General features: G+C 36.0%; 1 protein-coding gene across 9 annotated transcripts in view; it reads left to right on the forward strand.

Annotated features, from left to right (window-relative positions):
• Nucleotides 1-24,490, forward strand: part of LOC134542056 (piezo-type mechanosensitive ion channel component-like) — a 182,752-nt gene that overhangs the window by 136,382 nt on the left and 21,880 nt on the right. For 7 of the 9 annotated variants that reach the window (XM_063385911.1, XM_063385912.1, XM_063385920.1 and 4 more), the window contains 10 exons: nucleotides 1,625-1,834; nucleotides 4,071-4,206; nucleotides 5,486-5,640; nucleotides 7,068-7,156; nucleotides 8,879-8,950; nucleotides 13,664-13,741; nucleotides 15,653-15,920; nucleotides 17,188-17,354; nucleotides 19,240-19,557; nucleotides 22,756-22,903. In XM_063385911.1, the coding sequence (XP_063241981.1) occupies nucleotides 1,625-1,834; nucleotides 4,071-4,206; nucleotides 5,486-5,640; nucleotides 7,068-7,156; nucleotides 8,879-8,950; nucleotides 13,664-13,741; nucleotides 15,653-15,920; nucleotides 17,188-17,354; nucleotides 19,240-19,557; nucleotides 22,756-22,903 (1,641 nt within the window). The remainder of the gene's footprint in view (nucleotides 1-1,624; nucleotides 1,835-4,070; nucleotides 4,207-5,485; nucleotides 5,641-7,067; nucleotides 7,157-8,878; nucleotides 8,951-13,663; nucleotides 13,742-15,652; nucleotides 15,921-17,187; nucleotides 17,355-19,239; nucleotides 19,558-22,755; nucleotides 22,904-24,490) is intronic. The other 2 variants (XM_063385914.1, XM_063385918.1) reach the window with 2 other exon arrangements.

The raw sequence follows: 24,490 nt of genomic DNA on the forward strand, positions 1-24,490 counted from the left end.
TAACGTCTAAAGTTTTTAGTTAAATATTTTTCTTCATACCTATCCTGTTACCATTCCCCAAGATATTGTTATTTAATATGTAATTATATAAAAAAAATTCAATATGTATTGATTCTGGAAACTTAGTTTGTTTTGTAAAACATACATTGAAAGGTTTGAATGTTTCAACACCATAGCAAACATATCTATTTCTTGTACATTATTTTATTTTTGACCCTTAAGACATAGATTCGGATTTGAGGGGCATATTCAAGTTACTATTTGGGATTTGAGTTCGAGATTTCGATTTGAGAAAATTGGGACTCAGCCCATCACTAATTAGAATGTATAGTGCTTGGAGATTCACAAATTTCTAGAGAAAATTTAAAGTTCAGAAAAATCATTATCTTGCATTGGATTTAGGTTATAATTTTTTTGCTGGATACATCGGGAATTTTTATCTGGCTTCCATAAATATGTTGTTACGTGGAGATGCCCATTGCTAATTTAAGTTCCACTTTCAGTAAGCATGGTTGAATTGGCTGATCTAGAACCAGTTTATTGACCACTAGCATGAGATTGATTTGCTCTTGTGTATTCTCAGACGTTGCACTAAACATTTAACAAGCAAATTGTAGCGTAGTGCTTTCACACATGTTGAGCATGATGGAGCCACACCATTTGAAAAAAAAAATTCACCATTGCAGTAAGCTTCTGCATTTACATGAACAGTTAAGCTGTGTACTGGTAAAGAAAAACCAATTATTTAGAGTTTGAAGACCAGATTTTATTTTCAGTTGTAGAACAGTACACACACTATTAATTTTGTTTTAGTCTATTCTGGTTATTGAGTTGGTAAATTTTGCATGGTTTGCAGCATTCTCACCTGCATGTGTTTCTGTTCTCTTTAATTACATTTCAATCAACTTAAGATAATATGGTGAATTATAGTTGGTGTATGATAGCTAGGATTTTTTTTATCAAACCCATGGCTTAAGTGTGCACACTTTTTCTTTTTTAAGTAATTACTTTGTGTCTCAACCCCAAATGTTTATGACTGTGGTTTTCATCCAGTAACTTTCCAAATTTTATCAACTGCTTATGAGTTATAAATCTTTGTTTAAAATTGGGAAGTTATTTCTTCAAATCATATGACTTTCTACAGATAATTGCTGCTTTTCTGAAATTTCCTTTCTTTAGCAACATACATTCTCAAGTTAAATATGGTTGTCTGCTCTTCATCCCAGCTGGGTTCCTCTCATACTGTCTTCATTATCATGGTGATTTCCAGTGGCTCTGTTCATACATACCTTTGAGCATTTGTATTATCCATTATAAACTTGGCATCCAGAAAGTGATGTATTAGAAACATTGTGCTTGATGACCATAAAATTATACATGAATTAGCTTATTTTGGCCTTCATATTTGCCGGTGAAGTAGTAGTAAATTTTAGAAGAAGCACCTGACAAGTAAAAGAATTTAGGATGTTGAAGAATGGTTTTTCATCACACTTTGCGAATGGGAGCACAGAAACGAGATTGAACGCCAAAGAGATGTACGCAAGTGGGGCTTTATCTTTGTTTTTATTTGGTGTGTAGCGGGAGCCCCGGTTGACGGCACTTGCTGTTCTGCATGTTGGCACAGTTTCTGTCGACGGCCATGAAGACAGACCTGGAGCAAGCCGCCGACCTGGCATTCTCCCAGCCACAGAGCACGCCCCCTGAGCTCGAGGCGGACGATCGGCCGCCGCCCTTGCCTCGCCAACAGTCGTCCTCCTTCTTCACGGCGCAGAGCCAAGTCGCGTCTCCCCTCGCTCCCGCCGGCAGCGACCCTTCCCTCCACGGCGACAACTGCGTGAGTCCACGGTCCCCCCGGCCCGTCCTCGGCCGCCGCTCTTCTCCCCCGCGCATGCCGCTTGCTGCTTTCCTTCGGCCTGTTGTCAGCTCGCTTGCTTGGTTTTATCAGTAGATGTTAGTATCCCGGCCACGAGTTCGCACCGTGATGTTTGTTGTGTACTGTGTCCTGTAGGTTGCACGTTAGATCACAACACTCTGCACTGAAACATTCTTACCTACAGACTAGCTGTACCGGCCATGCATTGCTCTGGTCGATTGGAAAAGAAAGAAAAGAGAGAGCACATTTTTTTTTGTATTTTTTTTGAAGTAGGTACACATATTCAAAGCATCTCTCTCTCTCTTTTATATGTATATATATAAAAGAGATTATATATATATAAAAGAGATTATATATATAAATAAAAGAGATTATATATAAAAGAGATTATATATATATATATATATAATATATATCCATAACTGAACATATCACTCTTATCACTCTCTTTATCTCTCTACATCTCTCTAGATATCTTTATATATATTTCTGCTCTGTCTTTCTATATATATCTATATCTCCCTCTTTCTATCGATCTTTACCTTTCTATACCCCTCTATCTCTCTATGTCTATATCTTCTTATCTATATCTTTAGCTTTGCAAAACAGAAGATAAACCCAAACATTCATTTATTTATTTTATATATATATATATATACACAACACATTCCTATATATTTATTTATCTTTTTGTTTTTACCTGTCCCAGGTGTGACATAGGTATATAAAAACACACGCATATTCAAACGCAACACTGTGTCAAAATTTCAAAGCTATCAGTGAAGAACTTTGGGAGATTTAAGATTTTGAACAAAGGAACATTTACATTTTTATTTATATAGATGCCAGGCAATGTCAGTACAGGCATTTATGTTCTATGCACGCTGCAAATTGGGATGGAGGGGGAAAAATTTAACTATGGGATCGTCCATTAATCACGTGAGGCTCGAAAGGGGGGGGGGGGGTTCGGGAAAAATCACGAAATATCACAGGGGGGGGGGGGGGGGGGAAGGGTGTACAGAGATATCACGTGTATTTATTTTTTCGTGCGATTTTTACTAAACCGAAAAGCGACGCGTGACCTTGACTCGCCGTAGCCAGGCAACAATATCCCCGCCCGCCGCAACATGAACCACCCGGCTCGGCTTGCCAGTCGCCAGTAAGACTGTGATTTTGGCGCCGAATATACATGCTGTGCTTAATTTTCCAGAATTAAATTAGATTACGGTACCTATATTTAAAGATAATATTCTGAAATTTTTAAAAATATTTTGTACCAAAAAAAATACACGTGATTTATTGGGGGGGGGGGGGGGGGGGTTAGTCTAAAACCTCACCAAAAATCACTAGGGGGGAGGGGGGGTTAAAAATCTGCTAAAAAAACATCACGTGATTAATGGACGACCCCTATAGTAAAACATTTAAAAACCTAAGATGGTGAGGACTAATCTCTTTTGGCAGCAGAAATTGAGTTGGAAATGCATCACTTAGATGTCAAAACAATTTAGAAAAGTGTTCCTTTTTAAAATTATTAATCATTGTTTATTAAGGCCTACCCACAACATGGTTATAGTAGCTGTTTTACATAGAAATAAGAGGAGAATTTGAAAGTTCTTCCATTATTTTAATATGTCTCAGTATATCATTCTATTAATTATGCACAGTAATACCTCATTAGCAAATAAAAATCTGGACATATAATTTGGGCACGTAGTAATTTACGAGATAGGTTTTAACTTTTAATCAAACAATTGCACATTTTATTTGTAACAAAAGCTTCTATTTTAAGCATTATTATTTATTAACATATTAAATAAGCACCTAAATATCTGATGCACAATTCCTTCGTGGGCGAAACTGGCTGGTTGAATTATCTCTAGCTCTCATTCTAGTTAAATGTATTTTATTGTCAGTACTACAGCTTTTATGTTTTAATTAGGCCTATCACAAACAAATCACTGTAGCTTATGCTTGAGATTGAAAGCAATCTGAACCAAACTTAATAAAATGATATAAATTCTAGTTAATTTCGTGGAATTTTGAGATTATTTTGTACATGTGCTGTTTGCTGTAGCCTGCTGATCCCTTTCTTTGCCGTAACGCGTGCTTGGTGGTGGTTGGTGTTCTCTGGCTGCGGCAGCGTGTGTGTGTGTGTTGGTGTCGTGGATGTGCAGCGCTGTGTGCGTGGTGACTTCAGGACGGCTCTGCCGAGAGCAAGGGTAGCTACCACTCGGTGGACGGGCAGCCGCCCGGGGGCTCCGGCAAGGGTGACCAGACCCCGCTCGGCTCCGAACACACCCTCGTCTCCGAGACCGACAAGGAGTCGGAGAAGGGTGAGTTGCTCCGCCTCCTCACCCTGCCCGTGAAGGTGCAGGAGTCACCGGAGGTCGTGTGCTAACTGTTGCAGCTCATCTTCTTTCACAGGGTGGTCCAATATTTTTTTCCCTGACGAATCCAGGGGTAAAGTATGTCAAAACTTAATTAATATTTCTAGCATATTTAACACATAACATTTAAATTATTAAGCATACCATTGCAATTACTTAATGTCTAATAAATGACTTACGACCTTGTCCGTCTGATCACTGGAGTTGAATGTGAAAAAAAAAAATTAAGAAATGGGGTGTGCTAATGAAAATCTTCAATGTAATTAATGTTTTCTCGTGTAGACCTTGGCACACATGTTGGCAATCTGGTAAATTTTGTGATTGCAGAATGGCATACAGACCACCTCCCACCAAGGTTATTCCAGTTTGATTCCCTGTGAGGTTAAACATGGATTTTTCACGAGAGGGAAACTCGGATGATATTGCCGTGATCCAGTGGCAATATCGTCATTTCCCCTGCACAGTAATTCCATTAACACCCTTTTCTGATCTCATCACCCCTCCTCATCTTTTCAAAGGTCCTCGGGGTTCTTGAGCCATCAAGACCGCATTATTTAATATTCACTCATTCATTCATTCATTCATTCATTCATTCATTCATTCATTACATGCAGCCACTTCACAATTAAATTAATAGTTTTGGAACCCCCAGCCTGTATCTTGTTTCTACTCGTTATCATCCCACCACATGTCATAGATAAAGTTTTACATTATGTGGCACTCCAAAGAATATACCTGTTTGTTCCCATATCAACTGAGTGTCAGCTGGGTGCTCATTAATTGAGTCTTGTAAAGGATAGTTGCATAAACCGCTATAGTTTTGTCACAATAGTATGACATATGAATGGCTGTGTACCTTATTTTACATTAGAATTTATCTTACATTTAAGTAAGGTCTTGTTTGTCCATGCATGGATCACCTGGAATTATGAATTTGTTACAAATGTAAATTGGTTACCACTACATCAAGTCTTAGCTGTACGTATGTTACCATCATTTATATAGTAGTTGATATAGTGGTTGGTGTAATGATTTACAGTAATAATTTACAGTGTTCTGAAAAAAAAAAAATCCCAAGGCATTTTACAAGTGGTCAATTCAAAGTGAATCAAATTTAGTTTAATAATAGTGACAGCTACACAATATTTCACTGTTTCCTCAACATTTTGTTTTTTATTCCAGCATACCTACGTATTAAAATATTTTTTTATTTTGTGATTAACAGAGCCCACGATACTGAGCAAGATTTGGACGTATATTAAAGTCCTCTGGGCATTCATTGAAAGTGCAATGGTGTCTCTTACAAAGTACTTGAACCGCAACTCTAAAGATTATCGCTATGTGGTGAAGATTCTGTCTATGGAAAAAAAAATGCTAAAGGTATGTACTGAATGATTTTTTTTTGCAACATTGAATTGCAATGTTTGTTAAATATGCTGTATCTTATTTTATTTACATTTGTCCATGTTTAGATAGCTAATAATGCTTTCCAGATTTTTATGTTTTAAACCTTTCAAGTTAATTTTTAGCTATGTATGTTTCTATGCTTATTAATGTTATTTAAATTGTATGTACCTATATTTTTGGTAGTTTTTTTTTTGGTACCAGTTATATGTTATGTCTCTTTCTAGTTTTGTCTGAATTTAAATAAGTAACAAGCAGCATATTCTTGACTCACATATGTTAGTTTGGAAAATTCTGTTTGTAGTAAATAAAGTTGTTTTTTATGAATCTTATTAATAAAGCAGCAGAAACTTATATGAAGAAATCTGTTCATGAATTTTTTTTGGTCAATAACAGGAGGTAAATTGATAGCCAACCCTAGCCATGTTTGTATACTTCACACTGAGCTCCACCTATTCTTAACTGTACTACTTACAATCCTATGGAATCAGCCTTGGGTTATCGTTATAAAACTAGGTCGTTTTTGTGCCTTGTTTTGTGGCGTCTAACTTTATGGCAAGTTTGAATAACAACAATCTCAGTTTAAAGCAACTTAATTTTATGACAACTTTCATTTTACAACCACCTTGATTTTGTTACCGGGTATATCCTTAATTTTACAAACAGGCTAGTTTGACATTGAACAGTAGCTACCTATATTACTTGTAGAAGCCACGTCATGGTTTACATAGTTCTAACCACTGAAATACATATATATATATATATATATATATATATATATATATATATATATATATATATATATATATATATATATATTTTAATCAACGATAAATGTGAAGTTTTACAATGAATTGTATTTGAAAGTGTTGAATACTGTCTTTTTTAATCTGTGAATGAATTTTTTTTAGCAGTGCCCTGATATTTAATTTAAGCATTATCTCCCTTGTCTCATTCCAAGATAAAATACTAACCAGCAGTTTCATCATATACTAACTGCAGTAATGAAATAACTTATACATATGTACACTCATTAAACATGCTGGTTCCTATCATGTAGTTGTGAGCACCAGTATCCAATTTTTATAGTAAAATTAATGTAATTGTTTCATACTTTATTAATATTGGAAGCTGCCAGTATGTCTTGGCAACAGTTTATTATATTATTTATAAAATATGGGACAAATATAATTTGGCTCACATGAAGTTCTAAAAAAAAATGTCAATAAAATTTCTGAGATATTTGTTAATTAGCATGCTAAATTCCTTTTTTACTGGCTTTGTACATTTTACTTACTAAGGCTTTGGTTTATACATTTTATAAATGTGGATATGCTTTATATAAAGGTACAGTGTTGTGGTCTTGTTAGTAGTCTAGTTGAAGACTGTTTCATTGCATGCAGGCAACGTCTGATTTTGGCTTGGGAATCCGTAGTGGTCCATCAATGGTGTGGCAGCCATTACCTTCAGTCATAGAAACCAGGAAATCTAGGTAAAGAAAATACACCCTTGTTTTGAGACTAAATTTTGCTTGTAATAATTTCACACTTTTTAAATTATTAGTATTGAAATGTAATTTTTTAATGAACTAGGTGTATGTATTTATATTAAATTACTTTATTTCGCCAAGTAGTTTTACGGATGAAACTAGTGTGTTGTTTTCACAAACCAATTTATACAAACTACGTAATTAGTAACTGATTCATCATCATCATCATCATATCATTACTTGGTTTCACCATTAGTAATTCAGAATTAGCTCAAAACTGGCTAAAAATATATCTTTATTGTCTTTTTTTAATGTGCAGCTTGAACTCTTCAAAATTGATTGCAGCCATCAGTGATTATTTTTTGAAATAACGGTTTTAATTTTTATTTTAATTGAGTTTAAACAATGTTCCACAAAATATTGTTGACAAAAAGAATGATTCCCCAGCTTCAAATGTTTTCAGTTGTTTTCTACAGTTAATTAAATTAAATTTATTGGCTTATAGCTGTACATATTGGGAAAATTTTTAATTTTCGGTTTTAAAGCTTTCTCGTCTTCCCTTATGTCTATGTCTATATCTGGAGCAATACCCTCTTTTATCGCATAATCGTCGCACTCGCATAATTGTCGCACCCATATTTTAGGGAGTCAAAATTTGGATAAAAAAACTTCTCGCGTAAATGTTGCATGATGTTTTTGGTCCCACTATTAGATTCCGAGCGCTTTGTGTAGGTATCTTTTCCGTTTAAAACTGTGTATTTTAAAGTAGAAATTTAATATTTATTCGGAAATTAACTATTTTACTTATTTAATTAACGGAAATACGAAGCTGTCTGATGTGTAAATTTTATTTTAAAGACATTTTTAAACGGTATTTCCTTTATCTGATTGTCTGCGTTACCGCGGCGTACCGCTTATAAAAATGTAGCCAGCGCATCATTCATGTTTGGTTATGTTGCTTCCTGTATAGAGCGCGCGCACGTAGTCGAATATCGATATCTCGCCAATTGGATGCGATGCGCACTCTCTGTCAGGTGCCGAGTTAACTACATTTGATAGCCCGCATTCTTTCGTGGTAAATATTTACTACAACGATAGTTTACGCGTAAGTTCACGTCACATATTGAATTGGCTTGCGCTCAGGCCATAGATTTTGTTTTTCTATTTAAAGTTGAAGGAAGGTTTTTGTTGCATGAATTATTAATATAAATGGTTTGGCGTGCTCTGTATACTCCACCATTTTTTAAAATAAACATACTTTTCATGAATGGTTTTGTATTTATGAATAACTTTACCTAACAAAAAAATTTTTCCGCATAATTGTCGCACCCCTACTTTTCAAACTTGATTTTAGTATATAATGTGCGACGATTATGCGAGAAAACATGGTACTTGAGTATATTCTCTTTCTTAATATGTTTTTTTCGAGCAATAGTTTTTAGATTTCAAAAGCATTCAGTACAAATTGTCTTTTCCCGTGTAAAACTGTTAATCTTCGTTTTGCAGGCCAAAGTCCTTCAGAATGTTAGCTGTTGTGGTATTGAAAAGTTTTGCACTTGACATAGCTATAACTCTTGGCACAATCCATAATCACATTCCGGCGCCGAGGTTGCTTGTTCTGGCCCGGAGGGTTGCGTGTGCCGTCACCCAGCGGGGGTGATTGATGCTGCAAGGCAGCGGTCGCTGGTGGTTGTTTAACTGCGTGTGTTTTGTTTGCTTGGCAAGGCAAAACATCTCGGAGCAGCACGCGGCGGGGGTGGGAGAGTCCAGCAGCACCCTCGAGGCGTGTGACTCCAGGTGAGACGCTTCACCGCGGCGACTCCCGCAGTCGCGTGCTTGCAGGAAACTAACCTTCTGTCCCCTAAGCCCTAGGTGCATGCCTTGCAACAACATGTGTGCACCCTAGTCACTAGAGACATCACACAAATGTAAAATACTGTAAGTTGTTTCAAGAAAGTCAATAATTAGAGACCCGTGAATTTCGCGGATTCAATGACCTCCAGGATAGACTCCAATATCCTCTACACACTCGGGCAAATGCCAACTGTTCATTGGCTGTTGACTTGTGAGTCATCTCGACTGGGTGGCCTGTGATTTGACATTTCTGTGAGTGAGGGTCTCTAATTGGCCCTCAGTCCTCCATATTAACAGAGAACCAATGACAGAAGCAGCACTAAGGTATAATTATTTGAATTTTAGCATAACACGAAATGAATCCGCGAAATTCACGGGTCTCTATCAATAATTTAAGGTGTTGACTTACATTATTTTCGAGTGCATTGTTTTAGTTTGTAATGTTGTGCTGGGATTGTGTGCTGTAAAAATTATGAAGAAGATTTCAGTCATGGTATGCATAAACATAGCAAGCTATCATAGGTGGAATGATAACTGTGTGCTGAAATATAAAAGCTCTACTTTGTTTGCATTGAAAACTGACTGCCATAATATTTTTATAGGTACTTTTTACGTGCATGAAAAATGATAACTTAAATCCTGAGGAAATTGTGATTTACAAATGAATCACACATATAAATATTAAAATCAGATGAGGTGAAATGGTAAGAAGGTGAGCATGGAAAGAAATTATCATCTTCAAGAAAGTTACAAAAATTTAAATTTTGTGAAAGTAATAAAGACGAAAAGGGTTTCATATATTGTTAGCAAGGAACCAAATAATTATATTGCATTGGCTGATTATAATATATGAAATCATTCAATGTAAAGAAAGAATGAGCTAAGGTCAGTGTGAAATATTAAAAACTCCTTCAGTTCATCTTGCACTACAAGCTTGATGGTGTAGGACCCATTATGATTTATGAATGAGGATTGGGTCAGCCCTTCCATATTTATAGAAAATTATCTCTATATAATTTTCATTTTTTGTCAAGTAGTAACGTGTTAATTAATAAAATTTCTCTCTTAACTTAGTGAATGGTTTATTCCAAATTTCTTATCTAGAAAAGTCTTTTTCATATTCAACTATGAACTGACATTCAAATATTTGGAATGATCGCAATAGACTAGAACTGATCAGGAATGTATTGCACTTCAAAGCAAAAATATGTCAGTAAGGCAGACTACTCAGCACCAGTAGCAGGTCTGGACAGTTTCTAACATAGAATTTAATGCCATGCCTTAAGACTTAATAACAATATTTTCTAGGTACCTACTATTTATGAAGTGAGCATATAAATAGACTGGAAAATTTGAGATTCATTTCATCTGTACCATATAATGCATTTTCACACATGTGCTCGCACCGACACCTTACTTCACCCTTCTGTCCTAGAAACTGTTGTGGCGCATGGTAAAAGTATTCCTTGGGTATAATGATGCATCTACTTAAGCCAAAATAGTTGCACAGTTAATGGTTTCTGTCTCCATTATTATTCTTCAGTAGAGTGTCTTTTTGCCTGTCCAATGTAATAAGGTCATGGCTAACAAGTTTCCACATAACATTTTTAACATGGAAAGCATCTACTAGTTTTCTCCAAGAATTAGCCTTTGCTCATCAGGGTTGTCAGATTGTAACATACCAGATCTCCGGCCAGTTCAAAATTGGTATATATTGTACATACATACACATTTGAAAATTTTTTTATGGAATGTTCAAATACTATTTAAGTTCCAGGAAAAAAATAGTACTGTCAATGATTGATTATTGAAATAAGGTATGTTGGGCAACTATAACTAATTTTTACTGCTTTTTATTAATTTTTTGTGAATATTCATCTCACTCAACTAAGAAAACAAGTTAATGACAAAAAAAAAATACAAACAGGTCGTGAAAAACATCCTTACTGACTCAAAACACAAAATTACTGTTTGTTGTTACCAAAAGTGAAAATTATTTATGGTAGACTGGGTACAGTTGTGACAATTTTGGTTTGTTCGCCAATACCTAATTCTGTTAATTTATCAGTTAGCTGGAAAAACATAACACGAATTGTAATTTGTTTATTTGTCTACGTAAAAATACTAATATATTGTCCTTAAATACGCTGTATTAGTCATAGGATGAAATAAAAAAAAAAAAGGAAAGTGTTACAACTGAACACACCCCAAGGACGGTTGTAACAGTGGTTGGGGTCGGTAGTGACAGGCATAAACATACAGCAAAATGGTTTATAGTTACTTTTATTGTTAGAAATATGTACCATAACAAAACATAAACTTCTTCTAAATAAAGTTAACATTCATATAGCAAGTGAACTAAAATCTGATATCACATTTTTTCTTATAATTAATAAGGCACTGTAACAACTAATGTTATAACAGTCTTCTTAGAATCAGTCAGAATGTTAATTAAACTTAAATTTACTGTAGGTGACTGTAAAAAGTTCTACTATAATTTAAATAATAGTTTAAAATAATAATAAAATAAAATAATAAAAGTTTCTAAACTGAAATGTAGTCAGATTCATCATTACAGTTGCGACAAATGTAATGGTGACTATTACTTGCGCACTCTACGTGGGACCAGAGTCCACATGTTCCTTGGCACTTGATCCATTTTTCGCCAGCCCTACTTTCAGAATATGCTCCTACACAAACTGGACAGAAATAGTCTTCTTTATCGGATGACGATTGTGAAGTCTTTCTTTTCTTGGCATTGGTTTTTTCCTATTCATTTCCCCTTATTATTTTGTTTTAGTTCAGTTAGATTTTTCTTTACCTGCTTAGCCTTCAAACGTTTTTCTTTTTCTTCGTGTTCTGGGCATCTAAAAGAAAAAAAAAACGAATAAATATATGTCACAACCGTACCCACAAAATTTGTCACAACTTCCCAACTTACCCAACGCACAATTTCGAAAACAAAAAATCGCCATGAATCAACCAAACAATCTACATAAAAAGTAATCACTCGTCGTTAACTACTAATGTTCAACTTATAACAAGAAAAAATACTAGGTAATCTATCTGTATATAAAAAACAGTAATTATGAAAAGAAATCAAACAAAGACTTACTTTTGACTGTTGAAAAGCAATGTAGGCTCCTGTTTAGATTAATGTCGCGCGCTGACTTATGCAATCCTAGGGAACATGTTCAGACTTGCATGCCGCGCCTCTCTTCCCTTATACTCTTCGCCATATTCCGTATAGTTTCGCGGTTATAACAACTGTCACAACCGTACCCTGTCACAACCGTACCCAGTGTACCCTACTATTCATTGGTAAATCCCGTGGTAGCTTTCAACTCACAGTAAAAGCCGAAGGACTCCATCCTCGGAATGATTACGATATTGCTCTATCATCGTGGGCTGTTACTGACGACTGTGACCAAAATCTCCAAATAAAAGTTCTGAAACACAAAAATGAAGATATAACCCCAACCACAGTTGCGAAATTGTCTCTCCACTAAATTCTGTGTTAAATCTGAGCCACTGCCCAACACCCGACCTCTCGGTACATCGTACAAACAATGGCCGTCCTTCTGTTCCAAGAAAGACAAAGGTACACATGTGATGTAATTTCCCACCAGTCACAAAAATGCACATCGTCAGCCAAATCAGGAGTCTTTCGCATGCACAAATACCTCTGTCTCTCTCCAATGCTTATGTAACTGGCAAACTATTGTATCAGCCAGCTTTCAGAGAGATAAAATTTCAAATGATAATTACGTGAACACATACAAAACTTAAACCAACCAGTGCAAAACTTAAACCAGCCAGTAAAATATAGGTAACAGCAACTTTCAATGACTTTGTTAAATGGAAGTAAACAAATAAGAAATATTTTACAATATTAACTGAAGTAAATATGGATCATTAAACTCTCTGCAAATACTCAAATACTTCTCAAAAGAATAAAAAGATGGTATTTACATGATATCAAAAAAACCACACATAGTACTGTATATTATCCGAAAACATAATAAAACGTTAATAAAACTGCTTAACAGATGGGCTGTATCCTGGGTCATTGATACGCATGATGATTATAGAAGATATCTGCCACTTAACTGTAGCAATGAAAATACATTATTCCTTTTTTGTGAAATAGTATTTAAATTTTAAATGATCTTGAAATATCTGAAAAATTTGGAACATCTAAATTTATTAAAAAACAAATATGAATTTTAATATTTATTTTCACAAATGTTTTCATTTTTAAATATTAATTCACACCTACAGTATTTCTTTCACTCAATATTTCCAGTGGAACCTTGAAACTTTATTTTAAACAAGTTGTTGTTATGAAATCAACTATTGAAACTAAAGTGATTTTTACCAATTACTATTTTAGTTTTCAGATAATTCATTAAACAAATTAATGTTATCTATTTTGTATGGACGTTATTTTGGTTGACCTCAATTTGAGGGAGAGGTCATTGGGGATTGGGGTGGTGCAGCTTGATGTTATTCTGGCAACCCTGCTTGTGTTGTGTCCTTGGCAGATGTGTCTGCATGTGTGCGAGTGCGAACGTGCGTGTCGCCCTCAGACGGCGCGTGTGTCTGCGTAGTGTACATACTAGAACATAGAGCAGCAGCAACCGTGCATGTGTCCAGGCAGGTGAAGGCGAGGCCAGATATCCCCGAGATTAGGATCCTCGCCCCCAGCTTGGAGCGGGGCTTAGGCTTGGAAAGGTAACCACGCATCTACCGTACCTACTTTCTAACGTCCCAACTGATTGTGTTACCTACCTGCTTATCATTATTTTTGTTTGTTTCATTCGATGCTTGAAAATTTTTTTTTGTGTGTGTTGGTCAGCAATAATTCAATATCTTTTGAAACATGGCTCTTTAACATTGTGGTAAAATACACCAAATATTTTTTCATTTAATTTTGGCAAATCACAAAATATTTTGGGAGGCCTTTTTGTGTAATACATTACTTTATATTTTAAAAATGTATATATGGATTGTAGTTAATGCTTTGTTAACAGCACATGTAAATACAGTGTCAAAGTATCAGTCCAAATAAATATCATGAACACATTTTTGTTGTAGTAGTGCGATATTTTTGCAGAATTTGTTTTATGCTATAACTGTTGTGTAAGTACATATGTATATATTTTTGTTTTGGGTTTTATACTTTAACTATGTTAAAATATGACTTGGAATTTGTATTTATTTTATATATAATTGTGCGACTATCCATTGAATAAAATATTTTTTTCTTTAACTTAGGGATCAGAAAATAATTAACTTAAAAATCTTAGTTCAGTAAATTTTTTTTTACCTCCAGTTTATGAATAATGCAAGTAATTTGATTCAAAAATATATTAATGCATGTTAAATGTGTATTAGTTATAAAGCAAACGTCATTCACTTTATAAAGTAGCAGCATACTATAGGCGTAACAGATGTCTAGACCAGTGGTTGTCAATCAGTGAATTTAATAGTGTAGCGAATGAGTGTAACTACAAGCTAGATGGGGCTTTGAGGGTTTTCCCCTAACCGCTGGTCTAGCATGATTGCGGCCTGTCTGTTTTGGCCTGTTTTGTCAAAATGTAAGGTTGTGTCTTAAGAAAGGTAACCTTGGTTCGATTGCAAGTTCTGTTATGCTTCTGACAGGGCCGAGGAGTTAATGTAGAGGTGAAGCACATTCGGAGCTGTGCAGTAGGCGTAGTCTTGTGACCAACATCCACAGTGGCTTACAAACATGACACTTTCGCTTCACGTCAGTATTAAAACTGCATACAGAAAAATAAAAATGGTTTGAAACTTAGCGACCGAACATGAAAACCTTTTTTTTAAAAATTCGCTCTTCATCTTCATCCACTCTTGGAACGGAATGCTCTGCTATTTTCTACTACCCACCTGCGCAGGGGTGTAGCCAGGGGGGAGGGGGGGGTTAGGGGTTCAACCCCTCCCCCTTAGCACCAAATCTTTAATTAATTTCTTATTCATCACTCAAAACAAATTTCATATTAAAATTAATAAAATTTTTACCATTACAATATTTAAATTTAAGTACCGAAAACTGCTAAAATAGCACTATTTTACACCTTGAAATGGAAAATTTTCCCGGGGGAGGACCCCGGACCCCCCCTGCTTTAATACCGAGGAGGGGGGTATGCTTCTTAACACCCCATCATACACAAATCCTGGCTACGCCACTGCACCTGCGTATCACCGTTTATTCTGTGAACGTTTTTTTTTAACTTGAGTGTGTTTGGGCAGCCCGCACGTGTGGCTCGGGTGTTGCAGCCATGGGCGTCGCAACCGGGGGGGCCGGGGGGGGGGGGGAACACGTCCCCCCCAATAATAAAAGTCTTCAATTTCGTCCCCTCCAATAATATATTCAGTTTTCGTAGTTTTCGTGTTTTTACAAATTAGTTCTCTGAAAATATTTTTATAAAAAAATATATTATATATTGCAACCAACTATAATTAGAATATTTAGGAAAGAAAAATGCCTAAATACCACCTTTTTGCACCTTCAAACCCCAAATTTTTCTGGGGAGGACCTCTTGCTTTTTTTCCAAGGGATGGATATTCCTCAACAACTAAATCAATTGAAGTCCCCCCCACCTTGCGACGCCCGTGTTGCAGCATGATGCGCGTGAGCCTGGAGCAGATGGAGGAGGACCGCGAGCTGAGCGCGGCCGGCCAGCCGCCCGTGGTCCAGCTCTGCGTCGCCGTCTACTACTCCCTCATGTCCCACTCGGAGCTCGTCTGCTACTTCATGGTGTTCCTGCACCAGATCAAGTCGGCCACCATCCTGTCGCTGCCGCTGCCGCTCATGGTGTTCCTGTGGGGCACGCTCACCGTGCCCCGCCCCACCAAGACCTTCTGGATCACCCTCATCGCCTACACCGAGGTGCGGCGGTCGCGGCCGACTCTTGTGTAACTTGCTGTATGGTATTTGTGATCAGATATACATGTAAATAAACGTTAAACTATTTTATAGCACACGTCGCTTTTATTACCGAGTTTTAACAGCCGAGAAAGACAACACATAACATGGTTCTGTAAGAATACAACCGACTTCACCATGATAATAATTAAAAAAACACTTCCTGTACCAAGATGACAAACATTAACACAAACTAATATAAATTTTAGAACCATACATAATAACAATAATCATGTAAACTAAGCCATACATAATAAATTGTATTGTTTTCAAACAAAAAAAACCTAATATAATTTATTTACAATTGTAGCCTCTTTCCCAGAAAGGATTGAAAATGTTGCATATAAAAACAAATTGAATTGTCTGGATCTTACAGCAGATTTGGATTATCATTAATCAATTATTGTAAGATATATAAGTTTAAAATTTTTAAATGGTAATAAATGGCTCCATTAAACTTTATTTCATAAAAACATGGTATCTTTAGTGATGTGTTTGTTCTAATTTCTCTTCCCAGTTCTCGGTTTGGTTCCAGTTATCGAAATTGGTTCTCGGTTCACCTCCACACAATATACAGTCGCACCAATGATATATGTCCTAATAAATGGCGTGTTTATTTATGTAATATCACTTACCAGCGCTCCACTTCACCATAATCTGACCTCAAACAAGAAACGTAGCCCCTAAGCAGTGCAGTTGCTTCACATCTCACTAGATGGCTGGAGCTGGATTGTGCTGATGTCCTGTGGCACAGCAATATTCTAGCAATACATATTAACAACACAGGCTAGTTATTTGTGCACATATTCAACTGCACAGCGCAAATTGGATTTCTTATTTTACCTAAATCTATAACTCGCATAAGGGTAGCACTAAAAGTTAATAAACAAAAAATCAGCATAAAATGTGTGATCCATACGCGAGTAAATATGGTGTATAGACAGGGAAGCAGGAGTACGTTTGCTTCTTGTCCACCCACACGAACAGCAATCCGTGAAGAAAGATTTATTAAAATTTCATAAAGTAAATGTTTAAGAGAATAGTTCATATCAGTGAACTTAAATCGTACACCAAGCATATTTCACTATTATATATATACACTAAGCAAATTTTGTTGTTAGATTCAATTCGAGTGTACATACTTACAATAATATAAGCAGGAAGTAATTTCAGTTTGGTAGTGTAGCCTGCGATCTGTTGCAATCTGTAATCATGTATGCTTTGTGCACAGGTGGTGGTAATCATAAAGTGCTTGTTCCAATTCGAGCTGATACCCTGGAATCAGCAGCCCATTCTCGACAACATGCCCTTCGCTCCAGCCCGCATCATTGGCATTGAGCGTAAACCAAACTATGCCACTTACGACTTAGCTCTGCTACTTATTATATTCTTCCATAGGTGAGTGGTCGTAAAGCCATGTCCTTAATGCATAGCTTGTATGAAAATTTACAAGTGAAGTATGCACACATTATTATATTGGCCGCAACTGACTTAAAAACAAAAAATTTAATGTTAAAATTTGACAACTTAAATTCTAGGAAGATTAGATTGAATCTAGAAATTAATTTTATCTATTCCTAGTTGTCTTCTCACCCACCACCCTATCTATTATGTGTGATTATATATATATTTTTTTAATTTCAGTGTTTACAATTTCTACATATGTAATTTCTTTCCCATACAGTTGTGGCAGTTTACCTTGCGTTCAGATTTCCTCTCTGTGTTTGTATATACCATTCTCCTACCTTGTCTCCAATGTTAAACATTTCATCTTTTCCCTGTGTTAGCCTTTTATTCTTCCATTATCAATCTTTCGTATTTGGCCTTTCCCCTCCTTGTTTAAACTCTCCTAGTATAAGCCTCTCTTCTTCCTCCTCCTGTGTGTATCCTTCCTTATTCACTGTGTTGGCTTCACTTCCAGGTTACCAGGGTGTGGTGATATTGGTTTTAACCTCTTAGCAACCTCTTAGCAACATTCATTTTCTTGTGTTCACTATCCTCTCTGGCTTCTTTCTTGTGAATAGCATGCTGTTCTCTCTACCACAGATGCACATGTTTTATATTGTGCGTGTTCATGCTGTTCATTTTGGACACAATTTAAAATTGTCACCTTGCAATGGGGATCTCATATCATGGGCACTAAATAATGTAATAGCATGTTTACTTGACTTTGCAGTTCATAATAATTTATGTGTATTTTCTCAGAGTAAAAGAAATTTCTCATACACTTAAAATTTTCACCCTACAGAATTATTTATTAATAATGTATTTTATGTTAGTATTGAATACTCCTTTGAGAATACTAAGAAGAAAATTTGTTTGAAAGGTGACAGCTATCTCTCTCTCTCTCTCTCTCTCTCTCTCTCTATATATATATATATATATATATACATATACATATACATATACATATATATATTCATCCAACCTGATTTCTTTACAAACCCAAAAAATGAATTTGAAACCAGTAATTATTAAGAAGTTTATGTCTAATTAATTATTAAATTAAATTTTAATAATTTTCTTACCAGGAACCTGTAAGGATTGAGTATCAAACACCATAACACCCACAGAGTTTGAATGTTAACTTAATGGTATTAAAGTAGTTTTACATCTCACTGTGTCTGTTATCCATGATGTACCCAGCCTCTTAACATTGTATTATAGCTGTTTGTAATATTATTATTCTCTGTTGTAACTGTGTGCACAAGCACTATGTAGCCATTTGTGCTACCAATACAGATGTCTGGCCTCTGGCACATTGCAAATCCAGTGGTACCAACTGGCTACTATCGATAGTGGAAAATAGAATTGGATAAAGCTTAGAAAACACAAACTCAAAAATGATTATCTTTAATATTCAACTTAATTTTCAAAAAAGGTACATATTTTCTTCAAGTTAAAAAAATAATATTAATAATAATTTTGTATGGCTAAGTTGGTAAATAGATTAATACAGCCTTATTTAAGGGCCTAGTTATCACTGTAGCTTTTATGCAGATTGAAGGAGAAATATTTTTTTTTAATGTTTAAATATAATCTGTGGTTGTTTATGATATGTATGTGTCTACTGAAATAGTGAAATTGTTTGTCCAAGAATTTTATCCAACATTTAACAAAGTTATTTTTCATATAAGAATGATTTTTCTTAATCAAATCTGTTTAGAGCATTAGTAGAAAAAAACGTTGGTTCCACCTAGAGATATTTGTCAATATCCCCTACGTAGCGGTAGTGAAGGGGAGTGTGGAGGCCGCGGTGGTCACGGCGGTCGACGGTCGGCAGGGTGATGCTGAAGTCCATGGGCCTGTGGAAGTCGACGTACGAGGACCCGGTGCCCTTCTCGCAGAAGGAGGAGGTGTTCGTGGTGGAGGGCTCAGAGAACAACTCGGGCAGCGACCGCATGAGCCGCAAGATCTCGATGAGCAGCGTGAGCTCGCTGGGGCGGCAGGTGGTGACGCCGGCGGGCTGCCGCCTCAGCGCCATCAGGAGCTCGGAGGACGTGGGCGACGACGGCGGGGACGCCAAGGGCAAGCAGCTGGTGGTGGTCGTCACCGAGCCCCAGAAACTGTTAGACCACTACCCGGGTATTATAAAGCTGGCGTATGTCGTCCCCTACGTACCTACCGTCTACACGTAGTGAGAGTGCATGTTGCCTTGTCGCTTGCTGGCACTGAGTGCACGAGGCTGGTTCGGTGGTCAGATCATTCGCCTCCCATCAAGGTTCCATTTTCAGCAGGCTCAAACCCAGATTCTTTGCTAGTGGGAAACTTCAATGACGTTGCAACGAGCCATTTGTTTTCTTGGATACCCCTGTTTCCCTCAAATTATCATTCATTCTGTCAGAGCTCCGTTATGATCTCCAGTCGTCCGTCATCCATCATAATTTGTTAATGACTCGGATGTTGATGAGAAGTTAAGCCCCGATTCATTTATTTATTCATCTCTTATCCTTCTCTAATGACTTCAGTGTCAAAGAGATGTTTCAGCCTAATTTATGCACGTGTGTAAAGTTCTAAGTAAAATCTGTTCTTAGCTTCATTTTGGAGGAACATCCTTTATCATTCTGTAGGCTGAGCACAAACTCTTTGAAAAGGATATAATTGCTGTAATTAGTCGTGCATGTAATAACAATTACAAATACTAGCATAAAAAGTTTTACACAAATTATATTACACTTAGGAAATATCTGTTGCATAGTATAAACCCACGTACCACCTGCCCCCGGGTAAGACCCGCACCCTTATTTTTAGAATGCCATGGTGGGAAAAAATGTTTTGATTGCAAATCTGCATAGAAAAAAAAAATAATTTAGTCATGATTTCTTTTCCTTTCAAACAGTAACAAATCGTAAAGAATTACCAAACAAGTACTATGCTACTTATTACAGCCTCGGCATTTATGTTAAAAGTGTACAGAAGGCAGGTAACTGCAATGTGGCAACATCGCGCGAGTAGAATGTGGCATCACCGCGCGCGATCGAGAACAGCACGCCTTGTGTGCGCGTGACCTTGCCCAGCTTCCAGCTGTTTACAGTTACAATCTTCCGCGTCCATTATCGTGCGCTGGGCAATGACCTCGTTCAAACAAATAAACGATAAAGCATGCGAGTCTTAGCCACGCATAATAAAAACTATTTTTATTATATGCATAATAAAAAACCTTGTGCCTAAATGTGGCATATTCTACAGCTTCCGCAGCTTTAACACATGCCTCTGAAATGCTATTACTTTCTCATCGTAGCTTGTTGGTAAATGCTATCAGATTGTAGTACGCCGCCTCATGGACAAACCCTTTCTTACCATGAACCTGCGCATCCAGTTCCTACTTGCTTTAAAGCCTTCACCCATGCCAAGTTCACGAGTAATTTGCAGCGCCTTTAGCGAACACATTTCCGTGCTTACAGCGTACCCGAATTGCCGTTGGTCCTGTATGTAGTCGTAGAGTTTTCCTCTATCTATGGAAACTTTGCTACCGCACCACAGAACGCACGTCTATCACCACTGGCCGAAAGCAGTTTGTCTTTACTTTTCCTCCAATCCCTCACACATGATTCGTCGATATCATATTTTCGCCCAGCAGCACGGTTACCGATTTCTTCCGCTTCACTAATTATTTTTAATTTTTCCACAACTGTGAAAGAATGCAACTTTTTACGAATCATTACAATACTTGCAGCCATCACACGTGTAAAACCCCTGGGTACGTTGCAAATGAGGATAGGACAGTGTGTGGGAGCGCGCATTTGTAACCGGCGAAGCTGCAGTGTGACAACGCTGTGAGGAATGTGACCTTGACTGTCTGCCGCTTCCTTCCCATCCTTTTCCCGTACCCCTCTTGCCTATCGCAGCAACCTCCAGTTGCGCCGGCGTTATTTCATCACCGTGCAAAAATGGCCCAAGACCCACGTAACACCTGCACCCTACTTTTTCGAACCTGATTTTTTTAAAAAAGGTGCGGGTGGTACGTGGGTTTACACTGTATATTTGTGACAAAACAACAAATGTGAGAGAGGTATAGTTTTAAATTTACAGAATTAGCCCTTAACTAATAGTAAGGTTAATTTTACTACAGGCTAGAAAGAAAAAGTGTTTTAATACGGGTGAGTTTGTCACATCAAAGGGAAAATTTCTGCCGTTAGGTGCGCTGACGCAGAAACAGCGGAACTTGCTACCATGTTTATGGCGGTGAACGAGAGAAAACATAATGGTTGTGTATTTTTAATTTGCAGAAAATTGTAATGAACAGCCCTTAACAGGAAGAATACATGAATATTACAATTTTGAGGTTTTCGGAATATTATGGCAAGGTATGACTGGGTAAAGGGGTATTTTATTCTTGTGTATGTATAAATGTTTGTTTGGTTGGATACAGGATCTACATTTGGTAAGCCTGTTTTCTTGTATGTAGTAATTACGTTTGCTTTATATTATGAAAATCATTCTTATTTTGCCTATCATGGGATAGGAAGGCGGGGGGGGGGGGGGGGGGAGGTGGGTAATTTAAGGTTAGGGTGTATTATTCATTTATTAGTTTTTTTATGAATCTTGAAGTTTATTTCACATACACATTATATATATATATGTATGTGTGTGTTATGTTTTATATTTGTTCATCTTCGGGATCTCTCCGTTTCATAACTCTTTTTTTTTTTCTGTAAGAGGAAGCAGTTAATATTCTAATGTTAGCATCGTACTTTCTACTATACTGACTTTAGCACATGGACATAAAACAACACTTAAGCATATTTCAAAACAATATTTAAAATCACTAAGAGATAAATATTAGGTATCTGTAATTCAAAAATGAGAACGTATTGGAAGGTTTAACGTATATATTTCAATTTAAAAATTGTCCGCCTTGATGACATTAAAACAAATGAATGTGTTGCGTTGGTGGAACACCACTGCTATGTAGCGGTATAACTTTGAGCTTAGATCTTTCCAACCTGTAGTAGAATAAACCTCACTAATAGTAATAATAAAAAAAAATGGCTTGCATAACCCCACCTTAACAGTGATAGAAAAATTTATTTTTGTACTGAGTTTCATGTATTCTAAGTGCTGCCATGGACTAAGTTTGCAAATAGACTACACCAGTAAAATAAAACCCTAACTAACTTGAAATTCAAACATTTAAATTACCTACAGTGTTTAATAAACAATTGAATAATTTTTCAGAAGAAAATGATCAAATAATGCAAAAAGCAGGATGTAGTTTGATTTCAGCTTGCAGTTATGAATTGTTATTTATTTATTTATTTTTTTACCAGAACCACTTCAATTTGTTTCTTTTGCACAGGACGATGAGATACTTTGCTTCTGTGAAACTATTCTTCAAATACCTGTTGGCTCCAACGGCACGTGTCACTGCTGATGTTTACACGTGGATGTTCCTGTGCGATTTTTTCAACTTTCTAGTCATTATTTTTGGATTTGCTGCATTTGGGGTTAGTTTGCATTTCTGATTTTGGTCAAACACTTGAGCTGTTGTTTGTTACCTTGAATATGCCTAAAGCACTCTATCTTGGAGAGTGTGGTGCCAGTATTTACTTATCTGCAATTTTTTGAATCCAAGAAATATGATGTTTAATGTGTAGTGTGTATTTTACAAACATTTTTCATTATGACATCATTAATGAAATTTAAGAGAAACATTTAATGACTCAATTGTGTATTTGATTCACATAGGTATTCACAATCAATGTATTGGTTCAAAATGTGATCAAATGGAGTGGTTTTACATTACAGATAAGCAGCATTGCTTGCATAAAATTAATGTGAATGGTAACAATGCACACTGTGTATTGTCATGGAAAAAATTTTATGGTCAATTAGGCATGTTATTTGTGGTGAAATGTATTTTATAAGTATTTTTATAGAAATAAATATTTATGTTATCTAGCAAGATAGAATGATAAGAAGGAAAAAAATGTTTTATTGGACAGAAAAAAGAAGGGAAAACAGGGAAATTATCTAGAATAATAAGTACCTGGGGAACCCAGCTGTTGGTATTTTATTTTGCTCTTTGTTCTTGGAAATACATACATTAAACATCTGTTTAGCAGATTTATAAAAGATTGTAAAAATGAAATTTTTCAAACAGTATAGCTTTTTAAATGGGTACATTATATTATATTTATATGTTAAATAGGCCTACAACATTATTAAAAATTATGTGTTGCACTGACTAAAATGTACATTTGTGCTAGTCAGTCAGTATAGTTTTATTTGTAAATAATAAATAATATGCATCACTAAAATTAATGTACTGATAGCCTTACAATTTGTTTATATATCTCTTCATCTAGAAGTTGCCAACAAAATGTTAGTTGTTACCAGTAATGGTTAGATTATAAATACTGAAATAAATGTAATTTTCTTAAATCATATATATGTATATATATTTTTGTATTTTATAATTTTAATTTTGTAAGTTTAATTGTTTTTAAATACCTAATGTAACATTTTAGTTTTTTGTCTGTATTAATAACCTGTTGCATTTTATGAACTGTAATCATAAACCCAATTAAGGCAATTAAGCAGCACAATATTTTTAAAAGAGTTCTTTAGCAAACAAATTTGTTTTTGGAAAATCCATAGTGTTTACATATTTTGTATAATTATCTACCATTTTTATAATAATCACAATAATTCCTTGGCCTTTTCATTAATTACTTTGCTGGAGCTATTATGTATCAGATAACCCACAGATTATGTTAATGGGACAAGAAATGAAGAATTAATGAATCACAAGGTATAAAGATACAGTATTGTGTAATCTAAGTGTAGAGCTACCCAGTGGTGTAGCCAGGATTTGTGTATTGGGGGTGTTAAGAGGCATGCTGCCCCCCTCCCCCCGTATTAAAGCGGTGTCCAGGGGTCCTCCCCCGGGAAAATTAGGATTTTAAGGTGTAAAATAGTGTTATTTTAGCAGTTTTCGGTACTTAAATTTAAATAATGTAATGGTAAAAATTGTATTAATTTTAATATGAAATTTGTTTGAGTGATGAATAAGAAATTAATTAAAGATTTGG

This window comes from Bacillus rossius (genome assembly GCF_032445375.1).
Source record: "Bacillus rossius redtenbacheri isolate Brsri chromosome 4 unlocalized genomic scaffold, Brsri_v3 Brsri_v3_scf4_2, whole genome shotgun sequence".
Lineage (NCBI taxonomy): Eukaryota > Metazoa > Arthropoda > Insecta > Phasmatodea > Bacillidae > Bacillus > Bacillus rossius.